The sequence below is a fragment of the Abramis brama genome (genome assembly GCF_963993115.1).
Source record: "Abramis brama genome assembly, chromosome: 17".
In the NCBI taxonomy this organism is placed as follows: Eukaryota; Metazoa; Chordata; class Actinopteri; order Cypriniformes; family Leuciscidae; genus Abramis; species Abramis brama.
The window spans coordinates 26,730,366-26,751,418 of NC_139979.1; the positions used below are offsets into that span (position 1 = coordinate 26,730,366).

At 35.8% G+C, this 21,053-nt stretch overlaps 1 protein-coding gene across 3 annotated transcripts; it reads right to left on the reverse strand.

Moving 5' to 3' along the window:
- Window positions 1-460: 460 nt before the first annotated feature.
- On the reverse strand, window positions 461-19,684 carry ice1 (KIAA0947-like (H. sapiens)). 3 transcript variants are annotated; one of them, XM_084089385.1, is made up of 23 exons: window positions 18,816-19,026; window positions 18,357-18,415; window positions 16,487-16,522; window positions 15,582-15,599; window positions 15,052-15,163; window positions 12,493-12,569; window positions 12,362-12,399; window positions 11,467-11,549; window positions 11,128-11,204; window positions 10,905-10,942; window positions 10,582-10,664; window positions 10,434-10,470; window positions 10,296-10,346; window positions 10,108-10,188; window positions 9,751-9,998; window positions 9,565-9,633; window positions 3,887-6,118; window positions 3,619-3,787; window positions 2,590-2,750; window positions 2,121-2,311; window positions 1,886-1,986; window positions 1,071-1,169; window positions 461-916 (listed from the first exon to the last, which is right to left on the reverse strand). In XM_084089385.1, the coding sequence occupies exons 1-23, from the start codon at window positions 18,903-18,905 to the stop codon at window positions 735-737; spliced, it is 4,332 nt and encodes a 1,443-aa protein (XP_083945511.1). In that variant the 5' UTR covers window positions 18,906-19,026; the 3' UTR covers window positions 461-734. The 3 variants fall into 3 exon arrangements, with proteins under 3 accessions (XP_083945511.1, XP_083945509.1, XP_083945510.1); XM_084089383.1 differs by having other exon boundaries at window positions 9,565-9,998; window positions 18,816-19,025; XM_084089384.1 differs by lacking the exon at window positions 15,582-15,599 and having other exon boundaries at window positions 9,565-9,998; window positions 16,469-16,522; window positions 18,816-19,684.
- Window positions 19,685-21,053: the final 1,369 nt, after the last annotated feature.

Below are 21,053 nucleotides of genomic sequence, written 5' to 3' on the forward strand. Positions count from 1 at the left end.
ACCATGAATTCAGAGTTTCCAGTGGGGAGATTCAAAGTAGCCAATATGATAGTGGCTTTAAAGAAATGTCTTGGAAAGATAGATCATTTCAAATGTATTGTTAAATCTGAGTGATAACCACCATAGTTTATTACTCCCAATATATTGCAGATAAAATTGTAAGTCAAGTCTGTGAAAGATCACATGGATGAGTTTCTTTGTCCGTCACTAGATTTACCTTCAGTCTGTTAACCAAAGCATCCCCATACTCACTGAAATTTAAATAAAAGTTCTATTAGCTTTTTTTTTATATATATAAATCAAAACCTGCCATTGAAAATGATCAGAACTAAAATGGAAAAATTACATAAGGAACCACAGTCTCGAGTGTCTGATCAGATCAGGACAAAAGCAAATGTATCAAAAATATAACATTCCAAGCAGAAAAGCATTTGCCACAATAAAACAAAAGAACCATACAATCTTTCAATTTCTGTATATTAATGCTGACAAAACAACAAAGTCAAAAACACATTTTCAAGTTAAATACAAATGTTCTTTATGGTATAAACATAATATCTTTAATCTACATACATAATATACACAAATGTACAAGAATGGCATAATTTCTGTGTTTTTTCTGTAACCAATGAGCAAACATTCTGTCGGGTCACAGAGCAAAACCAGAGCAAAGCACAGTCACAGCTTGAGGGTTGTTTTTAAAATAAAAAAAAGAATGCACAAAAACATTTGTTTCAGGATTTAATCAGACGACAAAGGGAACCAATCTGAGTGATGCAGCTGGTCACCGCAGCGGGTACTGACTGTGTGGTTTCACTTCGCCATGATGCCAGAGCCTCCAGGGAATCTTTGGGGTTGCAGGGTGCCAGGTCATAAATGGCATAGACAGCAGACAACTGCACCTCCTCAGGCACACCTACAATCATATAACAAATGGTTGGATTGAGGTGTTATAACCCTAAAGGTTATAGAACTTTAAAACATAAAAACTAAGGCAAGCCATTTTATTTTTTACTAAAATATCTTTAATTTGCCATTACTGTTGTGCTTCATGAGTAGATGTGTAGTACCTTCTGTAATCCCATGTTTTCCAAAAAGGTTTATAGCTTTTGCAACGTTTTGGACTGATTTGCATAGCTTCTGCTTCATTCCTAACTGACCAAGTCGTCCTGGAGAAATGCAGGGGAAAAAAACAAAAAAAACACTGATAATAAACAAAAGGGAAAAAAAAAACTTGGTAATACAAATCTTTTAAAAGGCTGTGTTTTATGATTTGTGAGACTTTATGCTATTGTTAATGACATTTTGACTTGTAGTGCTGTTATAAAAAGCACCATCAAGCCCAAAACAAGTTAATGATACTAATCATTAAAGACCTATAAAGTAGAATAAAATATATTATTAATGAAATAATATTAAATATTTTGTTTAATAATTCAACTAATTTCACTTTATTTCGACTGTCCCTTTAACACATTCTGTTGACTACAAGTAACAACTACATGTCTACTAACTCTCATTAGAGTGTTAGTAAAGTATTAGTAGACTGGTAGGGTTAGAATAAGTTGACATGTAGTTGCAAAGTTACTTATAGTCAGTAGAATGTCTGTTGTGGCACAATCACAATGAAGAGTTAGCAGATATTAAACAGTCTACTAATACTCCGAGAGTTAGTTGACATGTAGTTGCAAAGTTACTTAATTATTCATCAAAATAAAGTGTTGCCATAAACTTTACAGATTTAATCATTTTTAAATTTAATTTCATATTATAATATTAAAATAAACTAATAATTTAAGTTTAAAAAAAACTTTAATTTAAATGTTACTTTAAATTAACTATATACTTTCAGTATTAATCACTACATGCAAATAAAACAACTTACCGATCAATCGCAGAACAGCTGCTACAGAAACATCACGGACTGGGGATTGCTGAAGCCTTGACTGTGTCACCCAAGTGTTCATTACGGGCCATAGCTCTTTGCTGTTTAACAATAAATAAATAAAAATCATTATGAATATATTATCTATCCATTCTATATATTATTATTATTATTATTATTATATTATATATTATTTTAAACAATTTAACATTCTGTACTTGGTAAATAAATATACCCAATAACATAATCATGCGTCCACTTCCACTGCATGTGTGTACACAAGAGATCCAAGGTATATATATATTCCCAAGCAGTTGGGCAAAGGTCGTGACCATGACGATCATGCTTCTGGAATGTCAAAGCTTTGTCTTTTTGAAGTGCCTTCAAAGAGTTGCTGATCAATTCTTGGATGTCATCAGGAGGACTCTAAGAAATATTATGGACAACTGTTAAAATGCAAGTTAATTAAATTATTTAAACTGTACGTTTTTATGCATTGAATTAAAAAAAAGGGTACAAAATTAAACTGTCGTGTGCACACTCTTTATACATATGATGTCCAGAGGACAAATAGCAGAGTCAGGAAGGAAATTACAGAATCTATTGGCTTTGTAATAATAATTATTGGTAATGGAATAAAGCATGGTATTTGTTTGCACCAGCCATCAGAGACTGCAAGCAAAAGCATGGACAGTGAAGCATACCTTATCCCAGTGTAGATATTTAGTTAGGTAATCCAAAATTTCTTCCTCTGATTTAAGCTTGGCCACTGTATGAATGGCTTTGCACAAGGAGGTCTCATGGAAAAGCACATTTGGCCATGTTGTGACCATGAACAAAATTAGCTTGGAGGCATCAGGAAAATCTGTGAGTGAAGAATTGAATCAACAACTTAAAATAGGAGACATGCCATGTCTCTGAAAGTCTACTTACATATTACTTAATACCAACATATAATACCAATAAAGCAGGGATTCTCAGCTCTGGCCCTCAAGGTTCATTTTCCTGCAGAGTTTTGCTCCAACGCTAATTGAAATATTCTTAGTGTTGCAGCCAGTCGCTGACGCGCTCAAACATAATTCCTCGAGTCCGTTTCATTCCATTGAAGTTTTTTATTGCATGTCGTGTGAATAATTGTACCTGAATTTCCAGTGGTTTTATTGTCCTACCGTACAGCAGGGAGGGTAATGGAGCTTTCAGTGAATAATCCAAAGCTTGTTACGGGATAAATGAGCGGTCAAAGAAAATATACGGCTGCCCCTCGCTAGCCACGACAAATCACTTTCAAACAAAACTGAGCTCCGTGTTAGATTGAACCCATAAAACAGGTGCTGCAGTCACCTGTTTGCTGGTGGGCGGGTTCAGTAACGCACGCCTCCATGTTGCACTCATAGAAAAGCAAAACCAAAGCAATATTAAAGCAAGAAAATCTGAATATAAACAAATATAACATAACCACACCAAACTATTGTTAACAAAACACATTATTATCATAATTCGACTCCAACCATAATAAAGAAAGCAAGTCTGGCTCCAACACTAATCAAGGTCGTCAGGATTACAAAAAAAAAAAAATGATGGGAAGGTGAGTTAGTGATTTTCCTTACTCTACATGAAAATGGACCTCGAGGGCTAGAGTTGAGACCCCCTGACTAAAAAGGCTAAACAACTAAAACGATACATGTTTAATAAACATAACATAGATATAATGGGAAAAGCTGCTGTAAACTCACCCTCTTTGAGAATGTTGTATGCAAAGGCATGGGCTTTCTGATAGTCCCCTATCTGGCGACATATCCCGGTGTAGACTCTACACAGAGCTTGTATATTTTCACAACTCAGAATGCTCCTCTCAGTCTTTAGTTTAGTCAATATGGCAGACATGAGTTTTTCTGCTGACAACTAAAGAATAAGAAAAAAATGCAGCTTTGAGGATATTAATGCACACATTTGCATTACCTTAAAAAAAACATCTGACTTTTGCCAAGCATAAACACGTACCGGATTTACACAGAATTCAGCAATTACAGCCTTTTCTTCATCAATCAAAATCGGCACCTGAGATATTCTCCCAAGGAACACATGGCTCTTAACAACAGGCAAAACATCAAAACAGGACATTCCAACTTTGGCCAGTGCTTCCAAGATTTTACAATCTTTGTCCATTGTGTTGTTGTCTGGCTTTTTCTCAATTATCTGCTGACTGCTTTGTATTTCTTGGTGAGATTGGATGGTTTTAATAACCGTTTGATGATCCTTTACTTGTTCTGCAGGAAAATCAACACCAGGAGGAGCAGGTGAACAGTTATCAAGTCGGAGTCTTTTAGCACTCTTTGGCAAAAGCATGTTCACACCTGTCTTTTTTGGTTTCTGCTCTGTTTTGGTAAAAGCAGTAGATGAAGAACTGATTGTTTTATTTCCTGATATCTGGTTAACAGACGGAGGAGAGGAACCATTCTCGTTGCCAGCTCGGTTCAAGTTAACATTCCCACGGAGTATGTTTAATGTGCGGGCTCGTGCAGAGAGGTCAGGATACATAGTATCCAGCATCTGCATGGAGTTTTCCTGAGAAGCGGTGGGAGGGGAGGAGGATAAAGCAGATGACGGGAGCCTTCCTGGCACCGGAACAGCATGTTTTGGAGTAGCTGATCCAAACTGAAGTGGTGAGGAGGGAACTCCACAAGACGGCGATGGAGTGGTCAAGCACGGAGACATTTTTGAGGCATCCGGAAGAGCTGAATCAATAACAGGCACGGAAGGTACCGTCTTAGGAGACTTTAGTCCATCTGTTGGTAATCCAGAGGATACTGAAGTAGGCTTTAAAGGAGTGTTATGTTTTACAAACCTTGGAGGAGTAGCAGTAAGTGGCATAACCACTGGAGGTAGGGGTGGACCCATCTCTGTTCGAACCCTTCCAAGAGATAAACATGAGGTTGGTGTAATACGAGTTTGGGTGTGGAGACCTGGAGCAAGGGAAATATTGTCACCTTTTTCAAAGGTAGAATATTCTGCATCCAGAGTACCTTGGCATGGTGTGCTGGTATCCTCAAGACTATCTACTGCAGAATCTCCTGATGTTTCCTTGTGGTTATAAACATCACTGACTACATTTTTGACACCGGGGCTACAGGTATCAGTTGACAACTCCTCTGCCTGTTGAGATTCATTATTCATTTGCACTGATGTTTTTCCTGGGATTGCCGAATCATTTTCTTCAGTATCCTTAGGATTATTTTCTTGACTCATTAACTTTTGAACAGTTTTGTCAATTTCTGACTGCGTATTCCCAGGAACTTCATCCAACTCTTCTGAGGGGATTCTTCCTTCTGACCTTGTGTGAACACCCCTAACCTTTATCTTCAAACCAAAAAATCCTTCATCTTCTGATGATGATTCTTCAGCCTTTGAGGGTCTTAAAGGGCATGCACCTCCATTTACTCTTGCATTCAAACTTTTCTGATCTTCTGTAGGCGTTGAAACATTATCCTCAGTACTATCTTCAGATTGGTCAGCCTTGTTCTGAATGTCATGTGTTGATATATCTGCAACAGTCTTCATTTCTAGTGGTACACAACAATTTGATTCCTTATTGTCAATACCGTCTAACTTACTATAGTTCACATCAAGTGTTGAAACGCTGTCGCTTTCCAATGTCGCATTGGGCTGTACCTGAGAAGTTTTGCTTTCTGTAGATTCAATAGAATTGGTGTGCACTAGCTCAGATTTTATATCCTGCTGAGGATCTGAGTTTTCCAACAGATTTTTAAGATTATTAGTGCTTTTTGTATCCTCCAATTTTGTTGTGTCATCATTTGGATTCATCAGCGGAAGTTTTACCACAGTTTGTGTGGTGTCACTTTCTACAGAACTTTCCACACTGTGTCCATTTTCTATACCTGACTTTGCAGTTTGACTCTGAGTGTTGGCCTCACAGCCATTTGTTCCTTCAAACACATTCTCTACCTCCATGTGTTGGCTGTAAGACAAAGTGTTTTCAAGATCTACATTTTCAACAGATACCGCTGATCTTGCTTGAGTGTTTGGGGACAAAAGTACAGAAGATTTGGCCACTTCTTTTAGCAATGACTTCTGATCCTCAACATCTGAAGGTTCTAATTGTGTGTTGTTTTGAAGAATATCTTTATGTAACCTTGACAGTGCTTCTGGTTTTTCAGTATCTGGTTGATATTCCTGTTCAGTATCGGACATTGGTTGGTCGTCATTTACACTGACCTGAAAGAACAAATGAAAAATGTTACACTACTCTCTTCACCACTACTGGCCATTTAGAAAATTTTTACAGTTACATTTTTACAAGCCATTATTAAATGATTCAACTAATTGCCTTAGGAAACATAATTGTTTAGCCTGAATCTCCATGGATACCACTATATTTAAGATGACATGCAACGCTCCACACGTTTTTTTGTCAGTATTTCAGTCAATTATAAATGACTTGTATTGTGAATTTCTACAGCACAATTTCTGTAGGCTGAAATTAAATCTTGTGTAGGTGTCGGTTTGAAACTTCATATATATTTTCTTCGCAATGCACATTTGATGCTTTCTCAACATATCTAAACTGATCTCAATAGAAAAGTTTAGAAGGAAATATTTGTTACAAGCAAAGTCACAAATAGTTCATTTGAAGTAGAGTCAAATTCAAGTCAGAAGTATATTAATATTCGCTAAAAGACCAAGACTCAAATCCACATCTCTAAAAATCACAGTAATGGCACTGCAATTTAGGGCTGTAATCTCCCAGTCGATTATTGGTCGATACGTTCTGGCTCGACCAAAATTCTGATTGTTCGATTTTTGCCGCGTTCATTTCATTAGTTTTGCCACGTTCATTTAATCAGGTGGAAAGCACTAATTGCTAATGGGGGTGTTTTCAGAGCACCACCCCTGTTTCACAGGTAACAGTCTGTCTTCAGAACACCCCCTTTGTTTTCACTTCTTTTGGATTAGCCCAACCCACTGGAGAAGAGAGACAGATTGAAGAAAGTAGGCTACTAGAAGGTTTGCTGAATATTATTTATTTAATTGTGAGAGCGTTTAATTCATAGTCAGTCCTCTTCTACCATGTCAACAAAGACATCGGCAGTGTGGCAGCATTTTTTTAAAATAGAAAACGGGAAAAAAGTTGAATGCAAATTTGCGCTGTGCCCACTGTTTGTATTAGTTTTGAGCTTATGCTTTACTTTTCAGTTATGCACTTTATTTTGTTTCTGCTCTTGATCTGGTTTGTTTAATGAATATTATTTTTTTATTAAAGTGGACGTGCCTTTTGTGTTTAAGAGTAAAAGCTTTAAGTTAATAGTAGAGCCCGACCGATATATCGGCGGGCCGATATTAGGCATTTTCCTAATTATCGGTATCGGCATTTATAATGGCCGATAAATTAATATTTAAAAAAATGCAGCGTGCAGTGATTTATGTAAGGATGGCGCTGCCAATAAAGCACCTAAAAGCTGTCACAAAGAACGGGCAAAAGTGGCAAAAAAAATAACGGCCGCGTCCGGTGTAGACACAGTGTTAAAGCTCATTCTGCTACGTTACAACATCAAGCAATATTCCAATAATTTATGTAATTATAACACTTTATATAGGGCCATTTTGCATTAAGAGTAGCCAGATGGACACGCGAGACGCGACACGTTCAGAATTAATACACTTTTAGTAAACTACAGAACAGCGCGAGCGGGAAGCGGCGCACCTCACAGGCAGAGAACGCGTCCGAGAATGGACACTGCATTAGTGATATAAAACGCACACACACACAGGTCTGTTAAATTAAGCAATACTTTTAAGGTAGTCTAATATTTTTCTGACTAACAAAATTACTGACACAGTAAAGGGTAGATTTAAATAAAGAAAAACGAAATTTAAATAAAGAAATTAAACGAAATTTAAATAAAGAAAAACGAAATTTAAATAAAGAAAAACGAATTTTAAATAAAGAAATTAAACGAAATTTAAATAAAGAAAAACGAAATTTAAATAAAGAAAAACGAAATTTAAATAAAGAAAAACGAAATTAAGTTAAATTAAAAAACGAGATTAATTTAGATTGATAATAACGGGTAAAAAGGCTAATACATTTTGTTTCTATTATTCTATTTTCCACAATGTCAAAGCAACACAGCTTAACCCAAAACACAAGCTCAGACATGCACTTCGTCCATACAAACTCCGCTGTTCTGCGCTCTAGCCAGAGAATACTCCCGTTGCTGGAACACTTGCGCGTCAGTTCTATTTCTAGCATGCATGCGTTTTCCGACGCGTCTCACGCAGGCAGTGTGCAAACTCCAACCTGTTAACATGGGAGCCGAAATAAAAACGGCCATGCCACGCAGTCAGTGTGTCGCCGGCCTTATTCAAGCGCGAATGAGAACCGTTTCGCGGGGGATCTCAGATGTGAAAAAAAAAAAACGAATGTCAAATTTTCAAATCGAATACCAACCCACCGAACAAATATTCGAATATTCGGGTCCAGCCCTATAGCCTAGTTTCACGTTTAGTACATTTTGCTTACTACTTATTTAAAATAGTATAAAACTACTGTACATATGTAATTATAAACGTTTTCATTATGATATTATTAATTTTACTTTACTAAAAAGATCTGAGTTCTTCCTCCACTGGTAGATATTAGAGAAATTAAGATTAAAAATAGAAGATAAGGTTTTGTCAGTGACACTTTTGATATATTTATTGATACAAGTTATGTTTTAAATAATGTGACTAAATTAAAAGACAAAGTCGTTAGTGAAGATTATGCAACAGTATTTAGAAAATATAAAATAAAATGCAATGCAAACTAGTTTGGTTACAGCTCAAATTCTCATTCTATCATTCACCCTGCCTCCATTACATATCTTTGTCACACAAGTGTTTGATCACCACATTTGAGTGATCATTGCAAAACGTTTATATATTTATTCTGTTTATACTGTGTATTCTATATACAGTACCCATCAAAAGTTTGTACACACCAATTGGAAAGTGTGTCCAAACTTACTGTACTATAATACACATAAATAATATTGCTACTGTATTATAATATACACATAAATAATATCGGCCGATATATCGGTATCTGGCTTTTTTTTATCGGTATCGGCATCGGCGCCCAAAAATCCATATCGGTCAGGCTCTAGTTAATAGTCTATTCGTGTCTCAGCCGCGAAGCTGAGCTCCTATGTTCAGCCTGAAATTATAGTGTCTGTCAGTTATTATAATACATATGACAAAAACAATTGTCTAAATTATGTTGCATATTCCTCAAAAGTTCTTGTGATGATATCGCTAGTTTCGGAAATCATAGGCTATGATATTGCGCAGGTGCACGTGATGCAACACTGTGAGAGCTGGCAGACTCGTGTGTCAGACTCATTTCAGTGCAAAATAATTAGGTCAAAAAAGATTTAATATACTGCAAATAGCCTACTAGTTTTTTATGTTTATTTATAATTCATTTAGGCGGACAACAAGGCTACCAAGTACTGCGCACAGTGCGCAGCTAATTAATTTAACAGGTTTTTTTTCCTAACGTCATTTTTAGTCGAAAATTTCAGGACTTCAGTCGACCAAGATTTTCTTTGGTTGATTACAGCCCTACTGCAATTTAATCACTTGAGCATTACAATGTAATTGAAACGTAAATGTTCACTCACCAGCTCTATTGAGGGGCTATGCACAGGTGATAAAGCTGTGGGCAAAGGCTTGAACCACTCTTTAATGCCCTGCAAATCAATACAGTAATCTCCATGTAAGAAATCTCCATCTGTCATTTCCTTTAGTGAAGGTCTATTGGCATCATCGGTCCAAGTGTTCACATGTTCAAGCACATCTGAACTTACTTTCCTCTTTCTACTTGGTGCACTGAACTGTTGGTCATTATTCTGCTTTTTCAGTTTTTGAGGTGATGATGTAGGCCTATTGATCGCTGGAGGTGATTTAGGTGTGGAGCGTTTTGAAGATTGCAACTTAGTTTCTGGACTGGGATTCCCGTGAGATGGATGGGAAATCGGTCTTCCTAAAGGACTGTTAAGCAATGGTTGAGAAGGTATTCTTTTAAGTTGACTTTTCAAGGGTGCGGCCTCTTCTCCTGTAAAAGAAATATGCATTGCCTCTTCATCACAATTAAGCTTGGTGACTTGATAATGAATACATTTCAGCAAGGTAAAATTTTGCTTAATCAAGGCAAGAATGATTACCAGCAATAAACAATTTTTCTTGTGTTTGGGATGAAGTTTCCACGCAATGCCAGAGCTCTTCCAGCAGCATTCTGACTTTGCCTGAAAAGGAAACATTATCAATTGCCATGCTATCCAGATGTTTTCTTTTAAATATCTAAGCATTTAATTGAACAACGGAGAATTTAACAGTTTTAAACAATGCATACCTTTGTCAATTAGTGGCTCTGCATCTGTTTGAGAAGACGTACTCTTTTTTTCTAAGATAAAAAAAAATTTGTTAAATGACTGAAAACGAATAATATACTAGGTGTAGGTACTTGGCTATACTTATACATAACTCATACCTTTGTTGAACTCCTTCTCAAGTTTATTCAGTCTTTGCTGAAAACAGTAAAGACATTTTTTTTTTTAATAATCAGAATGAATGATTATGGGTGACCTTTTTCTTTACATTTCACCAGAGCATATAAATTATTACAGCAAAATTTGAACCTGTGTTGTGTACAGCACTTCTTCAAGTCTTCTCTTCTCATTGTTTAGAACACCAATTTCATTGTCCTGTTGAAATTTTGATTCTGTGTACAAATAAACACAGTAAGACTTTAATTTAGCTTTTATCTCCAATCTATATAGTGCACAAAACCATTTACTGGAACATAAGGTAAGGAGATTACAAAAAAATCCAATATATGTTTTAATGTGCTGTGATAGTCCATATTCAGATAAGTTAAACAAATCTAAAACAGAATTAAAATGTCATTCATGCATGCAGTCTAATATGTATATGCAATATGTATAAGATCACTAACACAGACCTTTCAGCACCAAAAGCTCATTCTCAAGGTTTCCTTTCCTGAGAGGAGAAAAAAATAGACATACATAAAAAAAAAAAAAAAAACTTCTTCTGAAGATCAATGTCCAATTCAACACTAACAAATATCAACAACACATTTTTTTTTTTTTTTAAAGGACAAGCATTTGTCATTGTGATTTGTGAACAATTACAAATACGTCTAAAACCGACCCGGCTGGACTTACATAATTAGTGTCTTGGCATTCTCCAACTTGAGATTCTCATGTTCCTCAGTGGTCTGGACATATTTTCTGAGAGAATCCTTGAAATAAAGAAACCCCAAAAATGTGTCAGAAAATGTAAAAAAAAAAAACTATGACAATCAACGAAATACAAAAAGATGCAAAAGACAAACATTATAGTCCGCTATTTTAGAGCCAATCTAAGGTGGTACTGATACATTAACTTTAAAAAGCCAGTATTTCACTTGAACACCATTGATGATAATCTTTTTAAAAAAATGCACAGCTTTTGTTTGGACTGACCAATCTATAGATCACTGTGGTAACTTCAAAGAAACTAACCTGAGTTTCCTGCAGATCCTCCTTCAGTGATTTCATTTCTGTTTTGAGCTTCTCATTCTCCAGATTTTGCTTTTGCATGGTGTCTGTGAAAATGGCACAATTACATGTTTATGGGCAACACAAACATGATCCAGGAATTCAGTGAGTGAACAAATCACAGAAAAGACAGGTTCAGTTTTGATTAGGGATGCACCAGGCCCCATACTGCACTCATGTACTAGTACTATAAAAATGCTCTGATACCAACAACAGATACCACACAGCATGTATACAGTGTTTGTGTCCAGACTGAAAAACACTGGCAAGCTTGTCAAGCGCATCCCTTTTTCACAGACATCATTGGAAAGTTTGTAGTTCGGTCCGATATGTAAATGGCAAAGAAAGTAAAACGAGATTGCTGATTGTTCACTCAGCACACAAGCATCATTTTGATTCAAAATAAATCGTATATGCAAGTAAAACATGAACTTTGTGATTTATGTATAACGAGTGGCTCGTCATTTCATTTATAAGGCTAGTAGTTTTTGCTGTAGTATCAAAATTGGAATAGAGAATTAGTGTGAAAAGTTACAGAAGCTCATACAATACCTTTTAACATGCTTATCGGGAAAATAACTGAAGGAAATATATATTACTAAACAAATTAAGCAAAATAATATGATTAATATTTTTTTGGTTTCTCTACCCAATGCATTAAAAAATTACAAATGCAGTGAAAATACAGGTATCGGTATCGGCAAAGTACCAAAAATGAAATTATCGGTATCTGAATCGTTTTGGAAAAAGTGGTATTGGTGCATTTTGATAATCTGTTTTTTTGATTAATATGATCAGCACTCTTGACATATAGGCCCTGTTCTAATCTTATCCTTAAAATAATTTGTGATGCATGTACCCTCTGCTTGTCTTAAGGATTCTTCAGCTTTTTCTTTCCTGGGAATAGAGAAAGATAAATACAGTGAGTAGAAGACATCATGACAAGCAGAACTAATCAACAAGTGATACTACAGTAGAGAGTGGTCTTACAGAGAAAGTGTCTGAACACTCTCAGCTCTCAGTCTGTCGACATCTTCACATCTCTGCTGATACAATTTCAATTCAGCCTGTTGTATAAAAAGGCAAAAAGAAAAGAGAAATTAGCATGCACATATTTCAAGTCCAGTTAAAGTTAGCTTAACTAACTTCACGATGAATGACCATTCTAACTTAGATGTTAGAACAGTCTTTGTATTGAATTGGTAGTAAAGATTGTCAACTTAAAGACCCTGACATATTTCAATCAAAAGTAATTAAAGAACAAATTAGCATGACATAATTTTTTTAACAATATTAGGCAAGAAAAAAAAAAATCTTTTTGAGTTTGTTCCAGGAAACAACTTGCCAAACCAAACTTTCCAAAAAAGTTGTCTGGTAACCTTCAAACCACCGTGGTGATTAGTAGATGTGTTCTGATGTGGAAATCTTTTCCGGTTCAGTTTTTTTGTTCAACCCATCAATATCAGATGCAAGTAGAAACAAACACTGGAAAGCTGCTGCAAATCTTGTGAAAAACATCCACATTGCTACGATCAGATGTTTTCTTAACGGCTGTTTTCTCACCACTGTGTTTATTTTGTTATTTAGAGGAAAGGGCGCAGCACATATTTACATATTTAACGCTGCTTTCAACAGCTTGGGATGCATTGAAATGTTCGCCAATAGTATACAAGCTGCAAAACTATTTTTCAGACTTCTTTTTAATCCTAAGCGAAGAACAAAAAAACTTCATAAGTATATTGGAGCTTTAATTCAATACAAAAGTGCAGTTTTTCAATCTCTTACATGAGTAAATGCAAGGGATGTGCGAGACTAGTCGATTAAACCAGTGTTTCTCAACTGGTGGGTCGCGACCTACTTGGTATGCAGTCAAAGAAACAACATCAACAACAAAAAAACTTAATTCTAAAAGTTTTTTCTGATGGGAGACTTATTTTTGAAAGATGTGTGTGTGTTGACACTTCTGTCAGAGTGCCTGAGAAAAACGCTCCCAATTCAGTATCTGCAGTCAGATGAGATGTTGTCAGGCTATATTTACGTCTCATTATTCTATCATTATTTTAAAAATATATATTTTGAGAAAAATAAAGTCTCTCACCCTCAGTAAAACGAACTTTCCTGTCCTGTCAGACGTTATACTGTGCTCGTAAGCGCGCACTCTTCAATTGCAAGTGTGGCGGTGTGTACTGTATATCACTTCACTAAAGTGCAAAAGAAACTACGAGCATGCAACGTCATAGTTATGTAGTCAAACAGTAAGTCATGAAATAAAAGTAAAGTACCAATAAATCACATTACTGGTACGTCATGTGTTAGCTGGGAAGGATTGCATGCAGGTATGATGTTAATTCAATTCAGGAGCAGTTTGCATGTTAAGAGCATTAACAGTTTGTGTTAATATTGTGTATTCACCATGGTAACTGTTGTTTCCATAACCCCAAAACCCCATGTTATTTTGTATATTTTTAAATTTTCTGCAAGCTTTTTTCAAGGTATATTTAAGGTGTACTACAGTACATGATTCCATTCAGAATTACTAAACACAGCAATTATAGCAGAGAATTTACATTACACAGCAATTAAGACTTACTAAACCCGACCGATAAAAACATTATCCTGAATGTGTTTGGAAACAACGTGAATGTACTGAAATATGTAAATGCATAAATACAATGTGCGATCAGTGTGTCAAGTGCACACATACACGGTGTGTTTGCGCATCAATATAACGGACTCGCGAGTGCGTACTGTACGATTCTTGTACGTCACAGTAATCGTCTTTACCTTGATTGCAATCCTCATCCATCAAAACTTTACTAGCGAGACGCTGGTTTGCTTTATCCAGCCGAGAAACGTAGTTTGCATATCATCTGGCCATAGAGTGATGGGATGTTTTGATGTTCCGTTCAGTCAGTATTTCAACACCGCGATGCTAGCGGTCTTCAGAAACAATGACAGAATATGACACAGCTTGTGTTTTAAAGTGAAACACACACTGGAATGAATAATTCACTGAAAACACTACGCGAGTCTCTATTCTCTCAGCCATCTCTGATGTAATTAGCCTGGTTTTCTTTACATTAGCACTGTTTTGGACTGATTGGACTGAACATTTTCTAGTTTAGCAGCTTAAAATGATCTGATTGCAAACAAAGAAGCAAAATCAGGTCAAAGGGTTAAAATAGAAATTTACATCTACCAGGGTTAGAGGTATTGTAGATGCTCAGTGTTATAAACTCCCAACTTCTAAGATCATCTAACTGCGTGACGTAAATTATGTTAATGACGCCTATTTCACGTGCTTCAGTAATTTATATGCGCTATTTACGTTAAATTATTTTAATGCATTAGATTTAGAATTAATTGCATGCGCTAACGCATTAATGTTGACAGCCCTAGTTTATATTAATACGCAACTTTTTTAATAAAAGTGGGAGTTTTTAATCTGTATTGAAATTGGCAATGAGAATCAGGGAAATTCATTGCAATTGGTAGCGATTACTGAAATTATTATGTGATGGTTAGACATTCGGGGGTTTTAACACAAACCTTAATTTTCTCCAGCTCTGTCTTCATCTGTTCATACTCCACTGTTTGCTTCTCTAAGGGCTCAAGCTTCAGAAGCACCTCATCCAGCTGTCTGTGCAGTTTGCTGCTCTCTCTGTGAAAAACACATCACCATGTTTCAAAGGCATTCTTCAAATACACATTTAGTCAACATAATTCAATCATAATCGACAATTTTTTTGCTATGTGCACATTATCAAACTTCTAAAACTTTAGGCTACTGCATGACAAATTACTTTGTAAATGTACTTGTACAGCAGCATCTTGGCTTTGCATTACTTTAGTTTCAACATGACAAGTACAATGTCTTTGCAATAATTAGGGTTATGCCACTTGAGAAATCAGTGCACATGCATGGCATATTCTCTGGTATATCTATTCTTCTAGTATCAGCCTGGTAAATGTGCACTGTAAATCACTTTGATAAACAGCAGCTGCTTAAAACATAAATGTCACCTAAAAATAAATCTGTTACACATATAACTGTAGTGAAAAAGAAAATAAGGTCTTACCTCTGTGATTTCTGAAGCTGTGACTTTTTGTCAAGGAAAACAAAGATGGATTCAGAGAACAATGTTAATTTTTAAAGTTTTGGGTTCACCGTTCTCCAGACCACTGTATGTGAGCGGTACGGAGTGGGTAGTAGAGTGCAACTGTGCCTGGGGCAATGAGCATATTTTCACTTTAGAGTATCTGTGATTTGTACCATGACAGATTTGGACATTTCTCTCACCAGCAATCATGGAATAGGAAATGGAAACCCCATATTGGAGGTTAAGCAGAATAAAAAAAAAAAGATTGAGTTCCAAAAAAATTCATGAAACCAAACATTCTTTCTTTTTTTACTTTATTTTGTTGTAAAAATGAGGGCAAGGCGTATTTCACACATACCACCTCTGTGCCGGGTTAGCAAAATTGCATTCTGATTTTACACCAGCGGTGTAATAGACAGTATAGAAAACAAAATTCTCAGTGCCACTGAAAGTTACTACAAAATTGAAATGCAATCACATTTACATCCTTATTTACAAATAAGTTAACTTATTTTGTTTTAACCAGCTACCATTTGGAAAGGATGCTGCATAATACAACGTAAAAATGCCATTTGTGCTTTGATTGATCCAAAACATAAACATTGTTTCTAATTCAGTATTAACTTTGTTTCTTAAACTGTATAAAAATAATATTTCACTCTCAACCATGCTGTTGTAATGACTATCAGCATGGCTGTGATTACCTGAGGCTTAATGTGGTCGGGCTGATATTCAATACAACAGCCCTCCTGCTCATGTGATGTTGCACAATACAGGTACCCAACAACTAACATAAAATCTACAATAAAATGGATCAGTAAATCAACAGACAGCATGACAAAAGCAAGAACAAAGTTATTGTCTACATAGCTTTGAAAAGGATATCATCACACTTCTCTTTGTATTCGCTCAAGAGACGGCTGAAATAAAAATGTGAAAGTTATTATAAGATAATAATATTAGTTTTATTTGACAAAGCAGTTAAAACTGAAATGTCAGCAAGTAACATGTTCATCTTTGCCATTAAGCATGAATCTGATTATTACAGTTACAGTACTAACAAAAAAAACCCTGTAAATATATTTCTTTAAACATTCTAGTTGGAATGCCCAAAACCTAAATATTAAACTTTTGCACCTCAATTGTAATTACTAAAATTTGAACCATTTAACAAACGTTATATTCAAACTCTGCTATGTGCATTAAGTCTCAGATATGCCAACTATATTTTATTTATTTAATGTAAAATGTATATGTAATAAAGTGAAAGTGACATGTGAAGGCCAAGTATGGCAACCCATACTCAGAATTTGTCCTCTGTATTTAACCCATCCAAGTTAGTGCACAAACATTAGGAGTATAAGGAATAGTAAACACACACACTGCAAACCGTGACACAATGTTGTGTTTAAAATTTGTGAATCTTCCATTGACCAGAGTCGTTAATAGAGTTGCGACACTCCCATAGACTTCCACTGGAATCAGAGAATGCAGAAGAATCATGTGTCGTCGGGCAAATGATAGTTGTGAACTTCGGAATACAAACAATAAATGGTTCCTGCGATGAACCCCATTCATTTCAGTATCTTCCAAACACATCCGCTGGCAAGTTAATGAAATTACTGTGTTTTTTACATTTTATGCTTTATCTGACCTCTCATGAGTCTATAATTTGTATTTTGCCAGTTTTTGTTTGATGTTTATCGTTATACAAACCCAAATCAATAAAAGTTGGGACATTTTGTAAAATGCAATAAAATCAAGAATCTGTGATTTGTTGATTCTCTTTCAACTTTATTTAACTGGCAAAAGTACAAAGAAAACATTTTTTCACTGAACAATTTTATATATTTTGTAAATACAAACATTTTGATTTTGGTCGCTGCTACACTCACTAAAAAAGTTGGGACAGAAGCAAAATAAAAGTGAAAAGCTTATAGAATATCCAAGTTAAACTGTTTTGAAACAGTCAACAATAAGTGAATTTGAAAGAGGTGAGGGTATTGTGATTGAGTGTTAAAGGAGCATCTCAGTCTTTGCTAGCAAAGATGGGTCATGGCTCATCACTTTGTGCCAAATATCATGAGAGAATTTACAGATAATATTACATATACTACACATTACACGTATTAGTAATATTACTATTATCACACCTCTTTTAAAACATCCCTTAGTCTTACCATACAGTATATATTAGTCCACGTAGTAATCAGTGCACATTATGCTTTGATATTTACCAAAATTGCCTGCTATCTGTCCCACTGCAACCCATTTAAACATGATGACAGCTTTGGTTTGTTTGGAACTATTGAGATCTACATGAACCACGTGACCGCGTGGCGGCGAGATCACAGAAGAGTGTCGCAATTCTCTCTTCTTTTTTTTTTCAACGGCTCTGCCAATGACTTGTTCAACTGACAGAATGATCAACGTTCAAATGTAACCGACAGTAGTGGTGTCACTGTAATACTTGCATAGTAATTCAGTCATTGGTTTGCTTTCTTGCATCTATTTGCATACTAAATTGTGAATATCCCATTTTTCATTAGCAGAAAACAATACGCTGAGTGTCATGACAACAGAGCGTTGTCAGAGCGGGGTGGTGCAGAAGAACCAAAGTCGGACATAAACTTACCTAAAATTTTTAATACTGTTCTTTTGCTTCCTTACAAGTATTGGACTAAATGTATGAGTAAGGTATTCTTGAATTGATAGAATATAGTTAAAAACAATAGTAATAAATAAAGCACTCACTCCGTGTCGACGATCTTTTGCTTGAGAGTTAACAAAGCAGCCACATATTCATCTAAGTTCTGAAAATGTAAACATAGTATTAACTTTACTTGTAATCAACAGCCAAAACCATGAAAAGTAAATTCATCAAACTAAAAGAATGACACTGGTACCTGCATTTAACACCAAATTAATAAACTAATAAGAAAATATAAACAGTTGCGTGCCACTAACTGGAAATCACATTTATACGATGTGACTGTAAAATTAAAACAATGACTAAGACAGGTGTAATATAAACAACATATATTGCGTATTCATCTAATGTACTCAATCTTCATGTGTTTAACAACCAAATAATTATCAAATTATCATATTGCGTAATTAATTATCGTGGCATGGCCATAATTACTGGGGTAACCAATTAAGCAAGCAAATAACTACTGGACAGTGTGTTAGTTTGAGGAATAAACTTCTCACCTGATTTAAAACAGTGCAGTTTTGACAGGTGCCAGGAGTTGCTTCAGAGGCGATTCCTCCGGCTTTAGACTGGTTCTCCCCCGGCATCATGGTAAAGATTCAATAATATCAGCGGAATCGTATTCGTCCCTTCAAATATATAAAAACGTGCAACCAAAACAAGCCCCTCAGATCATTGCGCACGCAAACGTTCCGCAGCACGTTGACTGAGGACCCCAGGGGAAGGGCCCCAGCTGCCCGCTGTAGACGCCTGATTAAAAAGTGATATGTTTCATAAAAATTTCAATTATTGTGGTATTTCAAACAAAGTTCATCACTTTATAAAGTAAAACGTAATTTACAGTGTGAAAGTGCACTAACAATCCGAAATATCCGGAACTACCCATGTTTAAGAACGAATTTATGAAAAACAAGGACAAAAAAGGGCGATCTTTAGTTGTGCCTAAGACTTTTCTCAGCGATGGTCACGATTGACCAATCAAAAAAATATCAATAATAATAATAAAAAAAAATATATAAAAAAAACCGCGGCGTCAAGTAGCTACCAATCCTTGCAATTGACCGTTCGCAAAGACCCGCCCCCCTTAGTTACTGTCGCTATGTCCGACAAGCTACGCCGTTCTCACGCCGCACCATGTTCTCGCAGTGAAAAATACATCGCGGAGCAGAGAGGAGACTGACAACACGCTGACAGACAGGACAGATCAGGTTATTTTTCGGTTACGTTTGATATTAAACAATAAACAAAGTCTCACCTTTCAAATTTGATCATTTTTAAAAAGAAATTTAAACAATAAATACAGTTTTGTGTCTCTTTAATTTGTCGTGACAGATCGCTGTAGAGCATCAGTTAAAGCTGATCGTGAACCGATCATCTCTTCCTTCTAGTTAATTTATAGCCTCAAATAAACATGAACAAACATAAGAAGGAATGTTGTTTTAACCACGGAAAGATGTCAGTACACTCCGTTTTTCAAGTTCAAATCCATCGACATACACTTAAACCTCCCACATTATACATTCATTATTACACTTATACAACACCTTCACAATACTCTTGATTTCTGATTAAGTGTTTTGTTCAACGCTAAGATAGCCTGATGCACAAAAGAGTGTTTCAGCCTCACCTTGTTGAATCTTGGAACTCTGTACCTCCGCTTTGATGGTAGTAATTTGAACTCATTATGCAGGAATAGGGTTAGAAACCATATAATTAGCCAGCCTTATCAAATTGTTATAATAAGCTGAATCATAATGCTTCTCAAGAGGCTCAGGCTGACCTACAATCTTTGAACAGATTTTTAATGATTAAACAACTTTGTTTTTAGCATAACAGACAAACTCTTATACCAAATAGAGTTGCAATATTGCAGTATACTCATTATCACAGACCTAAAGAACAGCAGAAGAATCTGTTTTCAAACTCCAAATGACCTAAGACGACGAAGAAAGTAAATTCTCTGCTTTGTTCTTTTACAGAGAGTATCAATATGATCTTTCCAGGATAACATATCATCTATCATCACTCCTAAATATATATGTTTTAACCACTCTGATTTTTTCATTATGAATAAAAACAGGCATTACATGAGTATCAGATGTAGACCCAAATATAACCTCCTTGGTTTTACTCGTATTAATGACAAGAGCATAATTCACACACCACTCTATCAATTTAGTCACACCCTGTTGATGAAGCCCAGGACTGTCCAAGTCATTCAACACAGATATTAAAACAGTGTCATCAACATCACTTTGTAACGTGAACTCAATGCAATTAGCATTAAAGCATCAACACTGGCTTGATTATAGCTCATTGTCATTTGCTCTTGCCGTGATTTCTTGTGAGTGACAGGTTGTCCCACTCCTGCACCAGTAAACACGTCATCAGAGAAGAGATGTTGTTGCAAGAGGGAGAGGAAGTTACTTTTATTAAAGATTATAAGGGCACATGAGTTTAATTGCATTGATAAACAATTTATAATTAATACTGCAATATTTCTACAAACAAACAAAAAAGTCCATTTTGATTTCATAGTGACTTTAGTGACATAGGGATGCATCTTCTGGCTTTGCAACCCAACCAAATCCCAACACACTTCACCATGTTTGACCATTCCCAGAATGGCAGAGTCTCTGGGACACTGGATTGCTAGTCCATGAGTGTATACCAGTATATGTTTGGGGTATCTGCACAAATTCACTAGTCAGTGCAAGAATTCAGGAAGTGCTTTAAAC

Coding starts and splice junctions, on each gene's coding strand:
- ice1 (XM_084089384.1), bottom strand. CDS start 18,905: ATGATGCCGGGGGAGAACCAGTCTAAAGCCGGAGGAATCGCCTCTGAA. Junction 12,400..12,492: donor AGTGTTCAGACACTTTCTCT/GTAAGACCACTC, acceptor CTCTATTCCCAG/GAAAGAAAAAGCTGAAGAAT. Junction 2,751..3,618: donor ATACAACATTCTCAAAGAGG/GTGAGTTTACAG, acceptor CTTCACTCACAG/ATTTTCCTGATGCCTCCAAG.